Here is a 20,616-nt window from a genome sequence, read left to right on the forward strand (position 1 = left end):
GTTTTTATAGCTGTAAAAATCGAATTAACAAATAATATCAACAATCAGGTTTGCCTATGCACTGTTTGACATCACAGATATTGTGTATGTGCGTGCATGTGACAAGCGCTAATATAAACAGACTTGGCTGTGTGCATGGATAATCGTGCTCGATCATGTTTTCACTGTGAGGAAACGAGTTTTAAACTGTTATCATGGTGCTTTTGTGATAGATTGGCTGTCTCTTTCAGAAAACAAATGTATTATATGCCTGAAAAGGCAGTTTGAGTTGCTATTTGTGTGAATGAACCGCTTCTGCACCTAATAAGTAGACGTGGCTCAGCGCATGGGAAGACTGCATTTAGATATGATGGCTGTGCATGTACAAGCTGTGAACTGTTATCATGGTATTTTGGTGACAATTTGGATGTTTGTTACATAAAATAAAGATACAGTATTTGGGCTGTCAAATAAAAATTCGAATTTAAATTATTTGTTGAATAAAAAAAAAAAATGCACATTCGAAAACAAAAACCATGCATTCGAATTTTAGGTGTGTCAGGAGGCGCATGATGACGTAGCTGACGCAGTTTGTTTTTGTTAGCCTATCAAGTTCAACCCATTAGATGCGGCATGGCTGCGTTGATAATTTGAAAAATGCTAAAAAAAGAGAGAGAGGACTCTGGGTCGGAGAGGATCTTACACCAAAATTAAAAGTGCTGTGTGGCGCTTCTTTGTTTTCTGGAGTATCGAAGGCGAGATTGTTGTCAAAACCAAGTAAATTTGGACAGATTTGCTGCGCTGAATCGGCTCATCCTGTGTGTGTGTATTTGTGATCATGACTGTGACCAGCTTTAGTAAATGTTATATCACCCCTTGTGGTCTCCCAATGCTATTACGTCAGACTACATTAAACAGAAGGCCAACTGGAAATTGTGAATTGTAAAGCTAGCAAATTTGGCTTCTAATTTAAATGTCTGCTAATTTTAATATATCATTGTCTCAAAAATGTATAGATAAAATAACGTGCCGATCAATAATCGATATATTGATATTTTATGACATCCCGCGACAGAGCAGAGAATAATTTTTTTGCCGTATGAAGGAGCCTTCTGAGGCATTTAAAGGACCAATCACAGTTTGCCATCGTGCTGCAACAATAATAAACTGCCGTGCAACACAGTCTCATTTAAACAGTACCTCCGACTCAGGTGCACAAGCTTGTGATGTACTCGTGCTTTCATTCTCCCTTTGTCTCCTCAGCAGTTCCCTATAACTTTTGTCTAATGAAAAAAAGGCAAATAATACTCAACTTATATACCGTCAAATATGCGGATTGGATATTTTTCAAAGAATTAATTCACAAACCTTACAAAAGTGAAAATCCATTTATTTCTACACTGGAATTGCTTATTCCAGTGAAGCACTAATAGATCTTCCTTTGAAACATGCATTATATCAGAATGGATCAAAACTGTGTCCCTCTGAATTCTGCGTTACGGTCAGTCCGTGACAAAAGCAGGCGGTGATCTGGGCCAAGTAACTGGAACCAGTCAGTTGCTGTTGTTGGATCCCCTCAAAAGTGCAATTTTAAAGTCAAAGCACTTCAAGCACACTATATGTAACGTAGGCTAAATGGCTGCTATTAATTTCAGATTTTTACATTCCCCTTTTTATACCCCTACAGTAAAGAATTTTCTCTACTTGCAGAGAAGTGCTTTCTTTATCAAATGCAGTACCTACTCAGACAGTGTGTTTTCGGACAACACTGTGGTGGGTGAATTTTACCATTATTTGTTACTCACATGTGCTTGTAGACAATTTCTGTGGTGATGGATTAATAAAGTTCTGATTAGGCCAGATCTCACATTTCAGTGCCTGAGTCAGAGCTGATTTACTGTCACAAATGTGATTAGAGATAGAGAAAGATGTCAGTGAGATTGTCTGGAGAGAGAGAGAATGAGAGATTGAGCAGTGGTAGATTTTTTTTTTGTGAGACACGTAAAGGGAGGAAACTTCCTCACACACTCCTCCAGTGAAGTCAAGGTCAAAGACATCAACTCCTCACTCCCTTCTCTCTCTCTTTCTCTCTCTCTCTCTCTCTCTCTCTCTCTCGACTATGATGCATGTTGACTGTCCTCAGAAGACTCAACTTCTCATCTAAATCTTTCATCCACAGCTGTCTCAATCACTCTGGGTGTCTAATTCTTTTCTTACTTTTATTGTCTCTTATCTGTTTGTGTCATTCTCCTTGTTTCACAATTCTGCCACAAACAGTATAAGAGTGCAGAAAGGGATCGAAAAAATTAATTGACCCTAACTTTTTCGTACTGGCTTTGAAACTATTATTGTTTTTAAGGTCTATTCCAGATTCAGTACAAGTTAAAGGAGTCATTTCATTGTTTTGTTTTACTTATTTTTTATATATATATATATATATATTTGTGGTTCATTATAATGTTAGTAAAGGTTTTTGCACAAAACAGCAGTCATAATATAGTATAACATGATCTTTATCCACTATTCTAATCTGTCTTAAACACTCGTTTTGTTTTTGTGCTATGTCCCCTTTAAGACAATATATACGCTCACTGTTATGATTGGCTGACATCTTTGCAGATCAGACCCCCTTCTCCTTTGTTTTTTTCCTAGATCGAAAGAATGAAAACATGCAAGAGGTTTACAAAACTCAGCCAGCTCAGAAAACTCAGAAAGCACTCAGTCCAGGCAATAATAGCTAAATGTTCCAATTTATGTGAAGCATGCAATCAAACTACTCAGTGGTGGACAATATGACCAAATCTTATGTCACGATATACACTGGTGGCCAAAGGTTTGGACTAATGTACAGATTTTGCTCATATGGAAAGACATTGGTACTTTTATTCACCAAAGTAGCATTCAGTTGATCACAATGTAGTCAGGATATTAATAATGTGAAAAAAAAATACTATTACAATTTGGGGGATTATCAGAACTTCTTAAACTACTTAAAGAGTTTTCATCAAAAAATCCTCCATGTGCAGCAATAACAGTTTTGCAGATCCTTGGCATTCTAGCTTTTAGTTTGTCCAGATACTCATGTGACATTTCACCCCATGCTTCCTGTAAGACATGCATGCCACAGTCACGTGAAGCATTTGCGTACCAGATGAGAAAAATATTTTGTGGTTTTAAAAGTGTCAAACGTGCCTGTTTTGCTGGTCAAACGTAGGAAGGAATCCCACTTGACTGTTTCGCTGCTTAAATATGTGACAATGGGCATCCCAGTGCATTTATTTCACCCAAAATATGGGACTTCCAGGGTAATATGAGACTGTTAAGACAGCTGGCAACCTTACTAGTGTATACTAAACCATTGTCTATCGTTGCACTCCATGCTATGTGTTCTTACGTAATAAATACAATTTAATCTCAAATAAATATTTTGTAAGCACGATCCACCCCACATTGGAGTCCCGATCATTGTTTATTTTGACTTAAAAAAGCATATGACTATGCTATTCCATACATATCAAACAAACAGACAGAACGGTAGTAATGAATTGGTTATTTACCTGCAAAAATCGAGGTTACAGTGAGGCACCCACAATGAAAGTGAATGTGACACATTTTTGAGGGTTTAAAGGCTTTTTTTTTTTTCCAATTTGGAATGCCCAATTTCCTATGTGTCCTAAATCCTTGTGGTGGCTTAGTGACTCACCTCAATCCAGGTGGCAGAGGACGAATCTCAGTTGCCTCCGTATCTGTGATGTCAATCTGCGCATCTTATCTCGTGGCTTGTTGAGCGCGTTACCACGCTTAACGCGTTAGCTTCACGCTATTCTCCACAGCATCCATGCACAACTCACCACGCACCCCACCGAGAGTGAGAACCACACATTATAGTGAACACGAGGAGGTTACCCCATGTGACTCTCCCCTCCCTAGAAACTGGGCCAATGTGGTTGTGTTGGAGACCTTGCTGGAGTCACTCAGCATGCCTTGGATTCGAACTCGTTACTCAAGGGAGGGTACCCAACGTCTTTACACGCTGTGCAACCCTGGTCCCCGAAATGTGAAGCTTAAATTTTTAACAGAAGAATTTATGTAAGTGCTTTTATAAAATTATATGTATTATTTGACCTGTAAAGTTGTTTAAATAGATATTTTTACGGTCACTTTAGAGTTTTAGGGCTTATGCCGTTACATCGTCATGGCAACACAGTTGTAAACTTTGATATAACTTTACACAGAAAAGGTTAGTATGAAATTTGATCACACTAAAATAATGCTAACATTAGGGCTGAACGATTTGGACAAAAAAATATTGATTGCGATTTGATCTGCGATATGATAAACGTATCTGCGATCTGATTCTCAAACAAATGACTCTTTTGAGCCAGTTCTTTTTAGAGAATCAACAACTATAGTGCTAGCAGTGCTGCCCGATTCTAGAGCGAATGAGTCTTAAGGCCCAGGTATATTTTGTTTTTGCATGTTCCAGATCGGATCGTGCCTGGCTGACCGTGTTGCCTTCTAGTATACTTTTCTGACCGCGTACAAATTGGAATGAATATGAACGCTACAACTGCTTTGTGACACTGTTTTAATACAGTCAGTGGTCAGCGCATGCACAGACGACGCGTGCGTGAGTCAGAAAAATCTAGGCGACGTACAGTCAAGCCGCACAGCTTTGCTGATGAAACAATTTGCGTCACACATACTGTGCATGGAGGGATCCGCAACGCACACACATGCAAAGAAGTATACTTTGGCATTAATGAGCCGGCTATTTTTAGTGAATCAACAAGACTTATGCATCAGTCGGAGCTGACTGAATGAATGTGACTGAATTAATTGATAAAACAAGAACTGTTAATGTGTCATGTGTACAAAAAATTATTTCAACTTGTTCCTCCTTGTCTTTAAAAAAAGCAAAAATCTGGGTTCCAATGAGGTGCTTGCAATGGAAGTGAATCGGGCCAGTTTTTTTTTTTTTACTTTAAATTACTCACTGTTTCAAAAGTATTGCCACAAGACATAAAGGATATAACATGATTTAAATCAAAACATGAAAATCATTAACCTATATTTAGTGTGATAAAATCACTTGACAAACAAAGGGTCAACAAACCCTAAAGTGACTGTAAAAATTATCATATAAACAACTTTACAGCTCAAATAATACAATTAAAGTTTAAAAAAAAAAAGTTAATACAAGTGATTTTTTTTAAATTAAAAGCTTCAAATTTCTGTTTAAACCCTCCAACAATTGGCCAAGTTCACTTTCATTGTCCCCAATCACTTACATTGAAAGTGCCTCACTGTAACCTCGATTTTGTATATTTCTTTTATAGAAAAGGAGGAACTAGTTTAAATAATTCATTGTGGTAATCAACATTATGCCACAAATGCTGTCGATTGAGCTTAACCCGGAATATTCCTTTAAGGTTTGAGACTCTGTTACCAACTGGTTGTTCATATGACAAATGTGAATTTTAAAATATACATTTATTTTTGTTGTAATAAGTGAATAATCTGAAAATAATAATACAATTCCTTAAAAAAGCTGTTTACTTTTAAACATGTTTACAGTATTGTTTATTTGACTCATGTCTGTCAAATCCACTTGTAAATGCAATAAAAAATAAGTATATAAAAAATCTAAGAAAAGAAATCTAACTGGAAAAAGTTTATTTCAAACACTGCGTGCAAGCCTCGATAGATGTTTTCTTTAGACTGCTGATATGTCTTTTGTTTGAATTTCACACATCACTTACATCAGAGAACGTCTGGTGGGTTTGGGTGTGTAGATAATAGTGCTTTTTTTTCACTGCATACAGGAGCAATTTACTGTATTTGCCTTCTAGTTATAACTGAGTTTTGTGTGTTTGCGTTTCTGTTGTCAGTTACACTCATCACACCTGACATCTAGAGTTTCAATCATGTCAGTTAGTTGACTCATTGCCAAGTTAACTTCCACATTCAGGCTTGGCCCTCAGATTGGACATGTGTATGATGTTTAATTGTTTGATGTGTTTCTTTGTAGATGGCGGACCAAGCAGAACTTGGATTATTCTTTTCTAATGATGTATGCCGTCAACAAAGGGGTCTATTACGTCCAGGTAATCAAATCGGCAAGTTTAATGATGATGTGTGTTATTTCTGCGTCTCTAGCCTCACCAAATGGAATTGCAAAAATTATGTTTTCAAACAGGTTTTGAAAAAGGTGTCTGTATATGGCTGGTCGGGTCACTCAACATACAGAGACCAAGTGTTTACTTTTTTAGGGGAAAGCACCTATGAACAGCTTATTCATGGTTGCCTCTGTATGTTGATACAGGAGAAAGTAACATAGAAAACATTTACACTTATCACATTTAAAACTTTCAAAGATCTTCTATATGATCTTCTTAACATTTTGTGTGATTTTGACACTCAAAAAATAATTTTCGGAATCATTTTTAACCCAACGTCTATCAACAGCATCTGTGGCCTGCTGTTCATTACCAAGACAATATTTTCATCTCACCACTCAGTTTGCGAAAATGGACTGAGATTTAAAAGCAGAAACGTAAAGCCTGTATGGTTGCTAATGAAGACTCTACTCTAGTTAATTGTGACAATAAAGCACCCAAAAATATAATAAAAGCAGTCTATGTGATTCATGTGTCATATTGCACATTCATGAGCGCTACGAGAGAAGTGTTCACGTCAGAACTTGCGCTGTTTTTAGTGTTAAACAATGCAAGTTCTCATGTGTAGGCCCTACATTTACATTTTTGGTCAAATATTCCTTTAAAGCACTGTCGTTAATTCGTCGGTAAAAATATTTGTTACTTGAGCTGTAAAGTTTTCTAAAATGCTTAACAACAACAAGCTTGTCTACACGAGAGGTCTTCAGGGGTCCACTTGGATCTGAAAATCCGAGGTCCGACCAGAGACAGGGATCGGATGCAAAACATTGACGAGTGCTTCGGATAGGTCTCAGGACTGATATTTAGTAGCCTCGGGTGATTATAAATAAATGTGCTTTTATCGAATGGACCCGAGAAATCCTGAATTCTTTTAAAATACGCCAACTTTCCATTATTCGTTTCGGGCGTTTAACAATAATGATTATTTATAACAAATACATATAAAAAAAATCTATGACAACTTTATTATCTCACTTTTTCTCTGTTCTCTGAACAGGATCCCCGCTCCTATGTGCAATTTACCAAACCCACTGCCTATGCCAAAAACCCTTGCACCACTGTGTGATTGTAAAATCAAAGCGATTGCACTTCAGTAGGGTTTACCAGTCAGTCATTTTAATAGAATATCATGAACGTTATTATCCCCTTTCTTCTCTGTTCTCTGTCAATCCGCGCTTCTATGTGTAAATTATGTGCAGACGTCGCTGCCTTTTACATTCGGGTTCAATTGGTTTGAAAAAAATTGCCGTCGGGTCGGACTCTGGTTTAATTTTATCGGGTCCTTCTTTGGTCTGGTTTTTCTTTAAAAAAATACATTTATGGGTATCGGGTTTAGGTAAGAAATTATTTGGGTTGACTCTGGTCCAGTACAGATCTTAGGACCCGAGAAGACCTCTAGTCTACACTGGACATGAGCAATATCGCGTCTACACCAAACGTGTAAGCACACTTCTAAAACGTTTTTTTTTTTGGCTTGTTGGCAGAAGTAATGCCAGCGTGTGCATCGCAAAATAGAATGAGGCATCTGTTTAATGTCGACGGGACAAGGCGTGGCACAATGGACTCTTCTCATTTAGACAGCATCATTGATTATAATTGGAGGGATTTGCTCGCGTCTGGTCTAGACATGGTGTTACGGTTGCATGATTATCACATCTTTTTCATGTACCTTCCTCATGTCCACCGATAGTTACATGCTAAAGTAACCACCTTTATTTTTTAGCTGATCATGACATGAGTTGAAAGTTTGGATATAACACTGAACAGACAAGGTTGTTTAACAATTCTGTCTTATCAGTTTCATGCCAACACATGTAATGTGTAATTGTTATAATTATGCTTTTAAAATATGTAATGATCACTCTGAATGTTAACCTGCTTGCCTGTGAATCTTCCTCATTTAGAATATTACTGTAAATGAAAATGTATTTATCTATTCATTCATTTATATTGACCATGAAGAGTTTGTAAGACTTACCTCTGCTAATCAACAGCATGCCACATAGACATTAAGTTGAAAATAATGTGCTAAAGCCGGCGTGAAGCTTAATAACCTTTTGAATAAATTTTCTGCTCTTAGGCTTCTGAAACGCTGCATATTCCAATTCAGATTTGGAGTTAATGCTCCAGATCCCCTCTGGAAGCTCTTCAGATTAATACCCCAGCAGCTCTTTGCTCAAGGGTTGCCGTGGTAACCCATGTATCTAAAGGAAGATGTGCATATACCCAAAATATACACTTTGGATCTATGGATAGTTGTCATGGGAACGCAGTGTGGTAGTTTTAGGATTTTTGTTTTAACGGGTTTGTGATAGTTTTACTGCTGGGAATATAATCAGGGGAAACAATTTGCTACCGTAAGGGTCATTTTACATGATCACCTCACAGATTTAAAACATAAAGCACTCGACGTGGCACGTCACTCAGGGGAACAAAACATAATGAATAGAAAGGGCATAGTGACCATTATAGTTGAGGGAGAGAGTCGGTCCACAATTGGAAATGACTAAATTCATCCTCCACACACACTGAATCATTATACAGAGATAATCATTATATTTTAACCTCATGAGACCTGAGCGTGACTGCTGTGTACATTTTCCATTTCCCTTTTTGATTTGTAACTAGTAGCACCTAATAAACATGAAAAAAAAAAAAAGAATCTAGAGCAAAAACATTTGCCTTAAATGTATGGCAACATAAGTGGACAGCGGAAGTAAGTTGTGTGTGTCTGTTTGTGTGTGTCTGTCTGTTGGCTTGTACTGAATATGTTGTTTTCATTCATATTTGATTTTCTCTGTGCCATGCCAATATATCTCTCCAGTGTCTCCATGTCTTTGTCCTCTCTATACATGCAGGGCTCTCTTAGGAAAGGGGAAAGGTATTGCTTCCATGTTTTTTTGTAATTTGAGTTACACAAGGGTAGAGGACAATGTGCATTAACTTTGTTTGTGTGTGCTTATATTAGTGGCAGCAGCATATGTGTATGTGAAGTGCAGTTTTTCTGGTAGATTGTTAGTTAGATATTATATTTTGTGTCAGAAAGGATATCTGGTTTCTGTACAGTTCATATCTGTTTCCTGTTCTACTTCCAGTTAGAAGACGACATCGTTGCCAAGCCCAACTATTTTGCCACCATGAAAAACTTTGCCCTTCAACTCGCCACTGAGGACTGGATGATCCTTGAGTTTTCACAGCTGGGCTTCATTGGTATGCCTCTTTTAATTTTTAAAATGCATTATTGTACTTCGTTCTAAAAATAGATACACTATTTGTATGACTTGCGTTTCATTAAATGTATAAAATTAACAGTAACCCCTGTTAATTTAACTGTCATCAATTACTCACCTCAAAAGCCCTTCAATGCCATTTCATTTTCTTTCTTATATGGAGCAGAAGAATATTTATACAGATCCTTTTTCACACAATGAAGCAGTCAGTGTAGACAGTGACCAGGGGCTTTTATGGTCCAAAAAAAGTGCTATATTGGAAGTCTCATTTGCTCTAGCTCTCAAATCTAATTTTCACATTTGCATATTCAATCTTGGTATGCCAAGACACATTGCAACAGATTTGAAGTCAGTTACACCACATGCCATTGGTTCTCACAGACTGTATGTTGTAACCCAACACAACACGCCAAATTTGAATGCAAAAATAGATTTGAGAGAAATGGAGGAAGTACTGTAGCTTCAAAGTATGGGTTCAAAAGACTTTGAATATAACATAAGTTGTATGGACTAATTTGATAGTACTTTTATTGCACTTTCATTGTGCATTTTTTTTCTAATTTTTAAAAGTTGACAGTCTGTGGTAACTAAGCTTTCATTGTTTTTTTTTTTTTTGTTTTTTTTTTACTTTCTCGATATCAGGTAAGATGTTCCAAGCCCCAGATCTAAATCTCATTGTGGAGTTCATCTTCATGTTTTATAAGGAGAAGCCCATAGATTGGCTGCTGGATCACATACTCTGGGTCAAAGTATGCAACCCAGAGAAAGATGCCGTAAGTTTATAAATTTGTGCATTTTTGTTACCTTGAACTCTACCATGATGTATCAGGCCAGCCTAGAGGCTTGTTTTTCTCATTGTCAAATGAACACTTGAACATACTATCTCTGTCTTCCTTATTTCTAAATTATACTCTATGTACAACAGTTAATTAAGTAAATTTTATAGAATAGTACAACAGCACTCTTTCTTATATGATTTTGCTTAATTCTAGCATTCTCACATTAAAGCTCTTGCTTTTCTGAATCTAGAAACACTGTGAGAGACAGAAGTCTAGTCTACGCATTCGTTTCAGGCCCTCCTTATTCCAGCATGTCGGGCTGCACTCTTCCCTGGCAGGAAAAATTCAAAAACTCACGGTAACTTATGTCATGTTGTTTTTTGCAACTTCCCAGTTTATAATTGTCCAAATTTTTAATGACCTTGCACAGAGCTGGCAAATCTTACTGTTGATCTTTTTTTTTTTATCCCATTTTTCTCCCGATTTGGAATGCCCAGTTCCCAATACTAAGTAGGTCCTCACGGTGGCGCGGTTAATCACCTCAATACGGGTGGCGGAAGACAAGTCTCAGTTGCCTCTGCTTCTGAGACAGTCAATCTGTGCATCTTGTCACGTGGCTCGTTGTGCATGACACCGTGGAGACTCCCAGGATGTGGAGGCTCATGCTATTCTCCACGATCCACACACAACTTACCACGTGCCCCATTGAGAGCGAGAACCACTAATCGCGACCACGAGGAGGTTACCCCACGTGACTCTACCTTCCCTAGCAACCGGGCCAATTTGGTTGCTTAGGAAACCTGGCTGGGGTCACTCAGCACACCCTGGATTAGAACTCGCGACTCCAGGGGTGGTAGTCAGCATCAATACTCGCTGAACTACCCAGGCCCCTTCTTCCTGTTGATCTTATAAATCACTCTAAAGTTTCTCACTCTGTTTCATACACACCTATTTGGGCTTCCTGTTATCTTATAACATATTATGTTTTCTTGTGCCTACATTTTTATTTTTGGGAACAGCTGACCTTTTCCTTAATCTAGTTTGGTATTTTTATTACAGACAAAAGCTGCTCTTCCTGTTGGCTGAAGTCATAACTTCCTCTCTCTTGTGCTCTGTCAGGATAAAGACTTTCTAAAACCTCTACTGCATAAGATTCACGTGAACCCACCGGCTGAGGTGTCCACCTCTCTTAAAGTGTATCAAGGCCACACGCTTGAGAAGACCTACATGGGTGAGGACTTCTTCTGGGCCATTACTCCAATGGCTGGAGACTATGTCTTGTTAAAGTTTGATCGACCTGTCAACATTGAAAGGTCAGTGGGCACTTTCTCTTACTTGGTCAATGTCTCTTACAGTGGTCAATTGGTACATACTGAAATCTCAAATTGTTTGGTCAAGATTATGTACAAAGAACATATTTATAATTAGCCACAAACAACAACAAATCAGACAACAATGGTAGAATAATTTTTTCTTTAGCTGAAATCATGCAAATAAACACTCTGCTGGTTCAGCTAATGTGCATGACGTCCTTGAGTAAACAGACAGGTGAAAGATGATTGGCTCCTTTTTTATTTGGAATCCTCAATTCCCACTACAATAGTAGGTCGTCGTGGTGGCGCAGATTCTCACCTCAATCCAGGTGGTGGAGGATAAGTCTCAGTTGCCTCTGTTTTTGAGACCGTCAATCCACAAATTTTATCACGCGGCTTGTTGTGTATGACACCGCGGAGACTCCCAGCATGTGGAGGCTCATGCTACTCTCTGCGATCCACATACAACTTACCACGTGCCCCATTGAGAACGAGAACCCCTAATCACGACCATGAGGTGGTTGCCCCATGTGACTCTACCCTCCCTAGCAACTGGACCAATTTGGTTGCTTAGGAGACCTGGCTGGAGTCACTCAGCACGCCCTGGATTCGAACTAGCGACTCCAGGAGAGGTAGTCAGCATTAATACTCGCTGAGCTACCCAGGCCCCGATGATTGGCTCTTTTAACATATTATACCGTATGTGTAAGCCATTATTGTGTCACCAGCTACTTTTTTCTGTCAGCTGTGCATGAAATCTAATATCATTGTAGATAATTCAGCATTCAAGAACATTTGTTTACCATGCTTATCATTCCTGTGTAAATACACTAGCAGCCAAAAGTTTGGAATAATGTACAGATTTTGCTCTTCTGGAAAGAAATTGGTACTTTTATTAATCAAAGTGGCATTCAAATGATCGCAATGTATAGTCGAGACATTAATAACTTGAAATATTACAGAAAAAAAAACAGAACTTCTTTCACTACTTCAAAGAGTTCTTATAAAAAAAACTCCATGTGCAGCAATAACAGCTTTGCAGATCCTTGGCATTCTAGCTGTCAGTTTGTCCAGATACTCATGTGACATTTCACCCCGCCCTTTTGTAGCACTTGCCATAGATGTGGCTGTCTTGTCGGGCAGTTCTCGCACACTTTACAGTCTAGCTGATCAAATAAAAACTCAGTGGGGTTAAGATCTATAACACTCTTTTCCAATTATCTGTTGTCCAATGTCTGTTTCTTTGCCCACTCTAACCTTTTCTTTTTGTTTTTCTGTTTCAAAAGTGGCTTTTTCTTTGCAATTATTCCCATAAGGCCTGAACCCCTGAGTCTTCTCTTTACTGTTGTACATGAAACTGGAATTGAGCCGGTAGAATTCAATGAAGCTGTCAGTTGAGGACATGTGAGGCGTCTATTTCTCAAACTAGAGACTCTGATGTACTTATCCTCTTGTTTAGTTGTACATCTGACCTTTCACATCTCTTTCTGTCCTTGTTAGATCCAGTTGTCCTTTGTCTTTGAAGACTGTAGTGTACACCTTTGTATGAAATCTTCAGTTTTCTTTGACAATTTCAAGCATTATATAGCCTTCATTCCTCAAAACAATGATTGACTGACAAGTTTCTAGAGAAAGCTGTTTCATTTTTGCCATTTTTGACATAATATTGACTAAGACATTCCAGTCTATTGCATACTATGGTAACTCAAAAACAAACACGAAGTCAATGTTATGCTTAATTTAATTAACCAAATAGCTTTCAACTATGTTTGATATAATATCAAGTGATTTCTAGTACCAATTAGCAATTTTGCATGATTACTTAAGGATAAGGTGTTGGATTGATGGCTGCTGGAAATGGGGACAGTCCAGATTTGATCAAAAATGACTTTTTTCAAATAGTGATGGTGTTGTTTTTTTACATCAGTAATGTCCTGACTATACTTTGTGATATGTTGAATGCCACTTTGGTGAATTAAAATACCAATTTCCTTCTGAAACAGCTAAATCTGTACATTATTCAAAATTAAAATGTATGTTTAACTGGGGCTATTAATCGCTATTAATTATGATGTGAAGATTAACCCTAAAATGCAAGGTAATTTTCCCAAACACTCTAACATATTCGGGTCTTATCTATCAAAAATGGATGTAAAAAATGCCCAGATAGTGTCAAATTTTGTCAATATTTTCAAGACAATTAGAAAACAATACAAATAAAATATAGTTTTGTTGTATTTTTCAAAGAGATAATGTAACAAATCAGGACAAATCAAGAACAGGGTTCATTATATTCATACTGAAATTTCAAGAGATGCAACTTGCTGTCAAAATAAATCTACACATGTATAATGTATGTGTAACTTATGTCCAGCTTATGTGTAACTTATGTGTATTTTCTCAGGCATTGTTGAGTCTAAATAGATGCACTACTTACATAATTTCAGTAGTACACCCAAATGACAACAGTCATATCAAACTGTTCATGTGTTGTATTTGCTGTAAATTTACTTGTTTCTTTGTCAAATAGCAATGTCTATATAATATATAATATTATAAAATATATTTATTTTATTATTTATATAATATTATACAAATAATAATGCAGACTATTAAAAATGCATTACTTTATTGTGGCAGACTAGTAAAGCATTGATAAGACAATACAAATACATGTCTTTAGAAGGCAAAATATTGTTTATTTCCTTATTATTGAACAAAATTAAGCCTAATATTAGCCTACAGTCCACAGCAATCCATTTTGCAGTTGAATTTGCCAATATGTTTGAGACAGATTTATAATAAGGGCTTTTCTAAGGACGCTGTCGGGGGCTCTAACTTTGGTTAGTTGTGGTTTTTAGATCGCTGTATCTTGTATTTCTAAGTTTCAAAGTACGTTTATCTTATCTTGAGATCGGAATTGAACTCTGTCCAGCTGCGATTGAATGCAAGAACGTGTCCTCCTCTTGTGCTATCACTGGTCTATACAACTGGAGTTTCGCTTAGTACCCCCTTCTGAAAACAGGTGATATATGGAGATAAAACGGTATCCAAAAATCTTACAAATGCACACAACAGATCCACATACGCACACATGTATTTGTGGAATTAGCATGCATGTGGCTCTGTTGCGTACATTTGTGGGTTGTCGTGTGCATTTGTGAGATGTTTTGATATGGATTTATCTCCATAGGTACTTAATGCTTGAATTGCTCTGATGGTAGGAAAATTCCATATTACAGTCTGGGGACCGTAAATAAAGCCTCGGCACTTGTAAATTAATTGTATTAATTATTTAAACACATTATTTTTCTATAATTAATCACACTCAATTAATTTGTTACATTTACAGCCCTACTTTAAACGTTTTTTTTTTTTTTGCATTTATGTTGCAACAAATAGGCACGATTCGGCCTCAGTACTACTGAAAATGCTGCCAGGGCATTTACATGGCTGCATAAACCGCGTTCTCCGGTAGAAACTCATGTGTGTGTTAAACCGCTTTTTCTTAATTCCTTAAGCGCCGTGAGTCAAAAGGCTTTCTCGTTTTCATGGCATTTCAGAACGCTGCTTTCTGCAAAAATCCTGTTTCATAAGTACATGTAAACGTGCTCAATGACACCGAATTGTGTTGCAGAATTAGACACAGGCAGGCAGAGAAACAATCATGCTTTTTAAGAGCTTGTGGCCATTCATTGTTATTTTTTTGGCACAGACCTGATCTGTTCCGAGTGTCCATCTGAGTATAAACAGTGCTAACAAGATGATGTCACAATTAATTAACGTATGTGTCAATGTCAATGTCAACTTTATTTATATAGCACTAATAAAACAACAATTGTTGAACAAATTGCTTTACAGTCAAATACTAAAATTATTACATAGGGCACATCAACCCCTCTTTATCTTTTCTTTTTTCTTTAAATATTAAAAAGTAAACAAAACAAAAACCTCAACACGTTTTACCAAATAGAGGATTTAGGCAGTATTTTAAGGCTGAAGAGAGATAGTGGGTTTTGAACATGTATTTAAAACATATGTTTTCAACAAGAAGAGAATTTAGACACCTGTGTAAACCTACTTGGGTTAAACGCATATGTTTTAAGAAGAAAAAGAATTCAGACAACATTATAAGCCTTCAAGAAGTAGTGGCTTTTTAACATGGATTTGAAAGCTTGAAGAGATTCAGAGGACCGAATATGTAGAGGCAGTGCATTCCATAGTTTGGGGCTGGCTAACGTAAATGCCCGTTCATCTTTTTGCTTGATTCTGGTCTTCGGTGTGATAAGCAGTTTTTGTTTTTCTGACCTCAGGGCCCCTGGGGCCTCATTGGCTTCATTAAGTTGGTGAGATATAGAGGCACCAGATTTTTCGATTCTAAAGCATACAGCCAGTCAATGTAGCGAGATAAGTATAGGTGTTATTGATTTGTGTTTCTTGACATGCTTCAAGAGTATGGCTGCAGCGTGTTGTACCATTTGTAAGCGTGTAAGCGCAGAACAGTTTATTCCATAATATAAAGAGTTACAGTAGTCAAGCAGAGATGTGATAAATGCTTGTACAACTCTTTCAAAGAGTTTTTATGTGTGCAGTTTAAGTAGGGGCCGAGAGAGAGAGAGAGAGAGATCTTTGTTTTCAGGCCCTGCAGTCTACGTAAGAGTCAACCTTTGCAAGTTTTTGTCCATGTCCTGCAAGTGTGTGTACATGTCTGTTCACGAATATTCATGAATTTGTACTTGTTCATGAAGATTCATTAACAGTTAGTCTTTGATTGGCAGGTTCCTGTTTCGAAGTGGGAACCAGGAGCACCCTGGAGACAAAATCGCGAACACAACTGTCGAGATCCTGCCCTTCTCGGTAAACGAAGAAATAAAAAAGAACACACTCTCAATTAGATGTATAGAGGGTCATTTTTTAACTTAATGTCCAGACAAGCCCTGGGGTGACATGTTTGTCAGAGTCTAACCGGAAGTTAACAGGAATCATGTGTAGGTGTCCTGTGTGTGCTGCCACTAGTGCTAATTTTAGTCAACTGCAGGTTGAGCCTACTGTGGCAGACAACTGCCACTCCTGCTGTGATACAGAGCTTAGAGAACCTCAGATGGGCTTTGTTATTTGATCTTGAAGACTTTGATTAAATAAATGATTCTGGTTATACATCTGAGTTTGTGTAAATGGGTTGTTGAGACTTAATTTTATCATAGTTTTCAAACATTTCTCCCAAAATTGTGTATAAAATGTATGTATTGCTAGTTGCTTGCACACAGGCTTTTTAATATCATCTAAATGATAATTTTATCTCTTTAAGGATGCTGAATTGAAGACCAAAGAGAAATACAAACGAACAGAGGACCGGTTTTATAAAATTGGTGAGTTATTATTACATGCATGCTCAAATCAGCAGTTTTGCACATGAAGTAAATGATTGTTATGCTGTCTTTGCAAGTATCACAGTTTTCAGTTTTTAAAACAAGGCAACGTTTACACCTGGCGTTAACAACCATTGCGCTAAAAGAAGAGTTTTAAATTTTGTCAGTTTTGAAACAAAATAACTGTCAATGTTTGTTTTCCTTCTGATTTGTTTCCCAATTTTAGTTTGTTAAAAATGTGGATATGCATTTGCATGCACAACACTTTATGCAGCCTTTATGAATGAAGGTGTCTTGAGACGCTTTTAAAAGTTGGTTATATTTGACACAGCTTATAAAGTGTGTGTGTGTTGTGTGTGTTGTGTGTGTTGTGTGTTGTGTGTGTTGTGTGTGTGTGTGTGTGTGTGTGTGTGAGTGTGTGTGTGGGTGTGAAAATAGTAAGAATTTTTTTTCTAATTAATTACAAACCCGAACCAAAATCGTTTGTTGGGTTCCGTGGGCTCGGGACGGGTACCAGACCTCTTCATAAAACAGCTGCTCAACTAAAATAACAATAAGCATTCTCCTCAAACTTCACATTTGTTATGCAAACTGTACTTGTTTTTTTTAAAAACTATTTGTGGAGTCCACAGTATTTTTTTTTCTCTCTCTCTCTCTAGCTCAGTTTCAGAATGGAGTCGCAGAGGGGACTGTTGACCCTGCTTTCAACCCTGTGGTTACTGTACGTCTGGCCGTCCAGAAGGACTCTGCTGTGTGGGCAATTATTAGTGAGGTCTGTCGTTTGCTGTCTAATCATATACTCAATTTGGATTAACTCTACAACAGTTTTTGAACAGTCTTTATATATCTGACACTGTATCCAAACTAGGCATGAGTTTTTGTCCTAACCATCCACAGCAGTTTTGTACTCCACTGTCTCGCACGTCAAGAAATGTTTACACATGCTTGGTTTCTATTTTTGATGTGTTGCGCATGGTAGCCATGCCAGTGAAATCTTGCTCTGCATATCTGTGTTTGAAACTAGTATCCATTCAATGTTCTATACTGTCTTACCTGACTAAAGTCCATAGAGTTACTCAGAGATCTGGTTTCTGATTTACATGCTTTGATTTCTCTTTTCAGATCCATATCAAGAGGATACCTCGATAACTACCTGCATGTAAAGGCCCTCATTGGTCATCTAAGTTGAGATGTGCTGCTCACGTCTACAGAGGTTCTAGAGTGACACATGACTATATCAGAGTGCATGGAAGGAGTCAATCACAATTTCCCTTAAATAAACTTCTCTCGCTCTATTTTCTTCTTAAACTTTAAATTTTTTCTCTGGTAACTTCGTCACCTACTTGCTTTTTTTTAAACATTTTGCTTTGGTCTTTAGACTCAGACAGAGCTGGACAGGTAATCTGGCATACCGGGCATTTTCCCGGTAGGCCGACACACTTTGGGGCCGATCACGGGCAGACAGGCCATCAGAAGAACCGAGCGGGCCAGTGGGTTGGCCGCGGAATGGACCGAGATAAGCTAAAATTAGCAGAAAATTATGCAGAACGGACCAAAAACGGCGCTGAACTCTTCCCGGTTCAGCCCTGAATTCCCTGAATTCTGTTTTGTGAATGTAACTACTACTGTACAGAAGGAAGAAGAAGAAAAAATACACTTTTTGACGGAATGTTTCCAGACACTGATATTTTGTCATGAAGGATTCCTTGCTGTCATGAAGGATTGATTTTCAGGATTTTAGGGTTCACTGATGCTGGAGAAAATGTGATGTCTCACACTGCCGTCATGGACTATAACTGACCTCGTACCCTAGGTCAGACAACCACGGCTAGATTTAGACTGAGATGGAGTGAGACAGCAGTAATGTTTTTATTTTATCTTTTTTAAATGATTTTTTTTTTTTTTTTTTAGGTTTTAGGATGTTGCTGTTTGGTACTCTGTTAAAAAAAACTAGTGGAAAACTGGTTTATTTTATCTACTGCTTTGCCAAAATCTTGAAATATATTTCTAAAAACAGAAGGCATATTTTAGGCCTATACCTTGTCAACAAGAGTGGCTTTTCTTCCTTTGTGTCGGTTTATCGTCAACCAATCAATCGTGACTTTCAATATGAAGGTTTATTTTGCTGGTATTATTATTATGACTATCTATGAAGGTGAATTAATTTATTTGAAATACATTTTTAATTTGTACAAGAGGTACATTCTTTTATTTTATATTCCTTGGAAATGTATGATGTGGCAGAGAATTTAGTGCTTTTGAGTGGTTGTGGCTCAAAGTCGAGTGAATAAACTGGTTCATGTTTATTCTTATCTTTGTGTACAGCAGTTCTGAAGGGTGCAGGGCCACCCACCTCTGTGCCTTAATATCCAGCGCTCTAAGGGGCCTGGAAAAGGAATGCCTTGTGTCCTGTATCAAAATGCTTGGATCATACAATAGAACTTTTGTTATATTCCTGATTTGACTCAAAAGTTAAAGTTTAGAGCATGGCATGTCCATATTTATGTTCTAGAAAATGTAATGTTTGTTCATTGAGTTTGGACATTTTTTCACTTCAAATAACCCGCTTTCATCTTGTCAGTAAGAAAATGTTCTTCATTCTACATTTGATGATGTACTGTTAGACCAGTAAAACATTATGAGTAATCCCAGATGTAATATGCAGACCTGTTTTTATTTACCTTCAAATTTTCTGCACTGATTTGAAGAAAATAATTTGTGGGGTGAATTTAAATGTGTTAATTGAAGTCGAGAGTACTTCTCTCTTATTGGTAGCTAAAGGCATAATCAGATTGGCCAAGATATTTAATACAATTACCACACACAATGTGTGGAGTACTTGTAGAACTTCAGAAATGACTGGTGTTCAAATTTCGTGTGGGCCTGGTGATGAGCAAAATATTTTCTTGAACCATAGATTCATAATGGTGAAAAGCCGAAACTGAATGGAAAACGAACTAATCACTTCAACTAATTATTTTCTGTTAATTTTCTGTTGTTGTGCTGCTTGGTCAGGATTGAATGCTGTACTTTTTATATTGTAAAGCTATGGTTCTTATTTATTTTGCATGTAATTAAATTGGTGAAGTAACTACTGTAGAAATTTCCAAAGTGCTCTCATCTCATGTGATTGTATATATCTTTATAATAATAGATTAACGGAGGTTTTTGTTCAGCCTTTCAAAAAGTGTCTGTATGCTTTCCTTTATGCTACATGCAGCGGGTTTCAGGACACATCTGTTTTAGTTTAAAAATACTCTCCCTATTTTTGTGACCTCTTGGGGCTGGATGTGATTTGCATAACCTGACCAGTTTATGTTGTAATAGAAAGCCAACGTACTGTCAAGTTTGTTTACAGTTTATGGTCTTTCCTGAGAGGAGAGACTAAAATTATTTCTTTGATTGACTGTAGATCACTGTATCATCCTTTGTTTTGTGACGTGAGTTCTGGGAAGTGGGCAGGTAAAACCACAACTGTGTGAATTTCACTAGTCCACACAAGTGTTTTGCCATATTGCTGCCTTTTAGTCAGATTTGTGCTCAATACTTTTTACTTGTTTCCAACCCTGTTTAAACACTGAGAGATGTTCTCTGCTGATCTCAAGTCAAACTCTCATGGGCCAATTTTTCCAGACACATCCAGCTTTATCTGGGATCTGCATATCCATCTTGAAATCAAACCTTCAGTCTTGCATTTCATGTGCCTTCATTTGTCTTTCTCCGGCTCTGACATTGATTTGAATAAACTGTTCTGAAATAAACCAATC

The 20,616-nt window shown here is 37.4% G+C and overlaps 1 protein-coding gene across 2 annotated transcripts in view; it reads left to right on the plus strand.

Moving 5' to 3' along the window:
- The window catches only part of LOC127655229 (alpha-1,3-mannosyl-glycoprotein 4-beta-N-acetylglucosaminyltransferase A-like), a 60,436-nt gene extending 39,820 nt beyond the window's left edge, over positions 1–20,616 (plus strand). For both annotated transcript variants that reach the window (XM_052142907.1, XM_052142908.1), the window contains 9 exons: positions 6,011–6,086; positions 9,254–9,368; positions 10,031–10,161; positions 10,418–10,525; positions 11,287–11,480; positions 16,259–16,337; positions 16,789–16,849; positions 17,509–17,621; positions 17,972–20,616. In XM_052142907.1, the coding sequence (XP_051998867.1) occupies positions 6,011–6,086; positions 9,254–9,368; positions 10,031–10,161; positions 10,418–10,525; positions 11,287–11,480; positions 16,259–16,337; positions 16,789–16,849; positions 17,509–17,621; positions 17,972–17,998 (904 nt within the window). In that variant the 3' untranslated portion in view covers positions 17,999–20,616. The remainder of the gene's footprint in view (positions 1–6,010; positions 6,087–9,253; positions 9,369–10,030; positions 10,162–10,417; positions 10,526–11,286; positions 11,481–16,258; positions 16,338–16,788; positions 16,850–17,508; positions 17,622–17,971) is intronic.

This window comes from Xyrauchen texanus, chromosome 14 (assembly GCF_025860055.1).
Source record: "Xyrauchen texanus isolate HMW12.3.18 chromosome 14, RBS_HiC_50CHRs, whole genome shotgun sequence".
In the NCBI taxonomy this organism is placed as follows: domain Eukaryota; kingdom Metazoa; phylum Chordata; class Actinopteri; order Cypriniformes; family Catostomidae; genus Xyrauchen; species Xyrauchen texanus.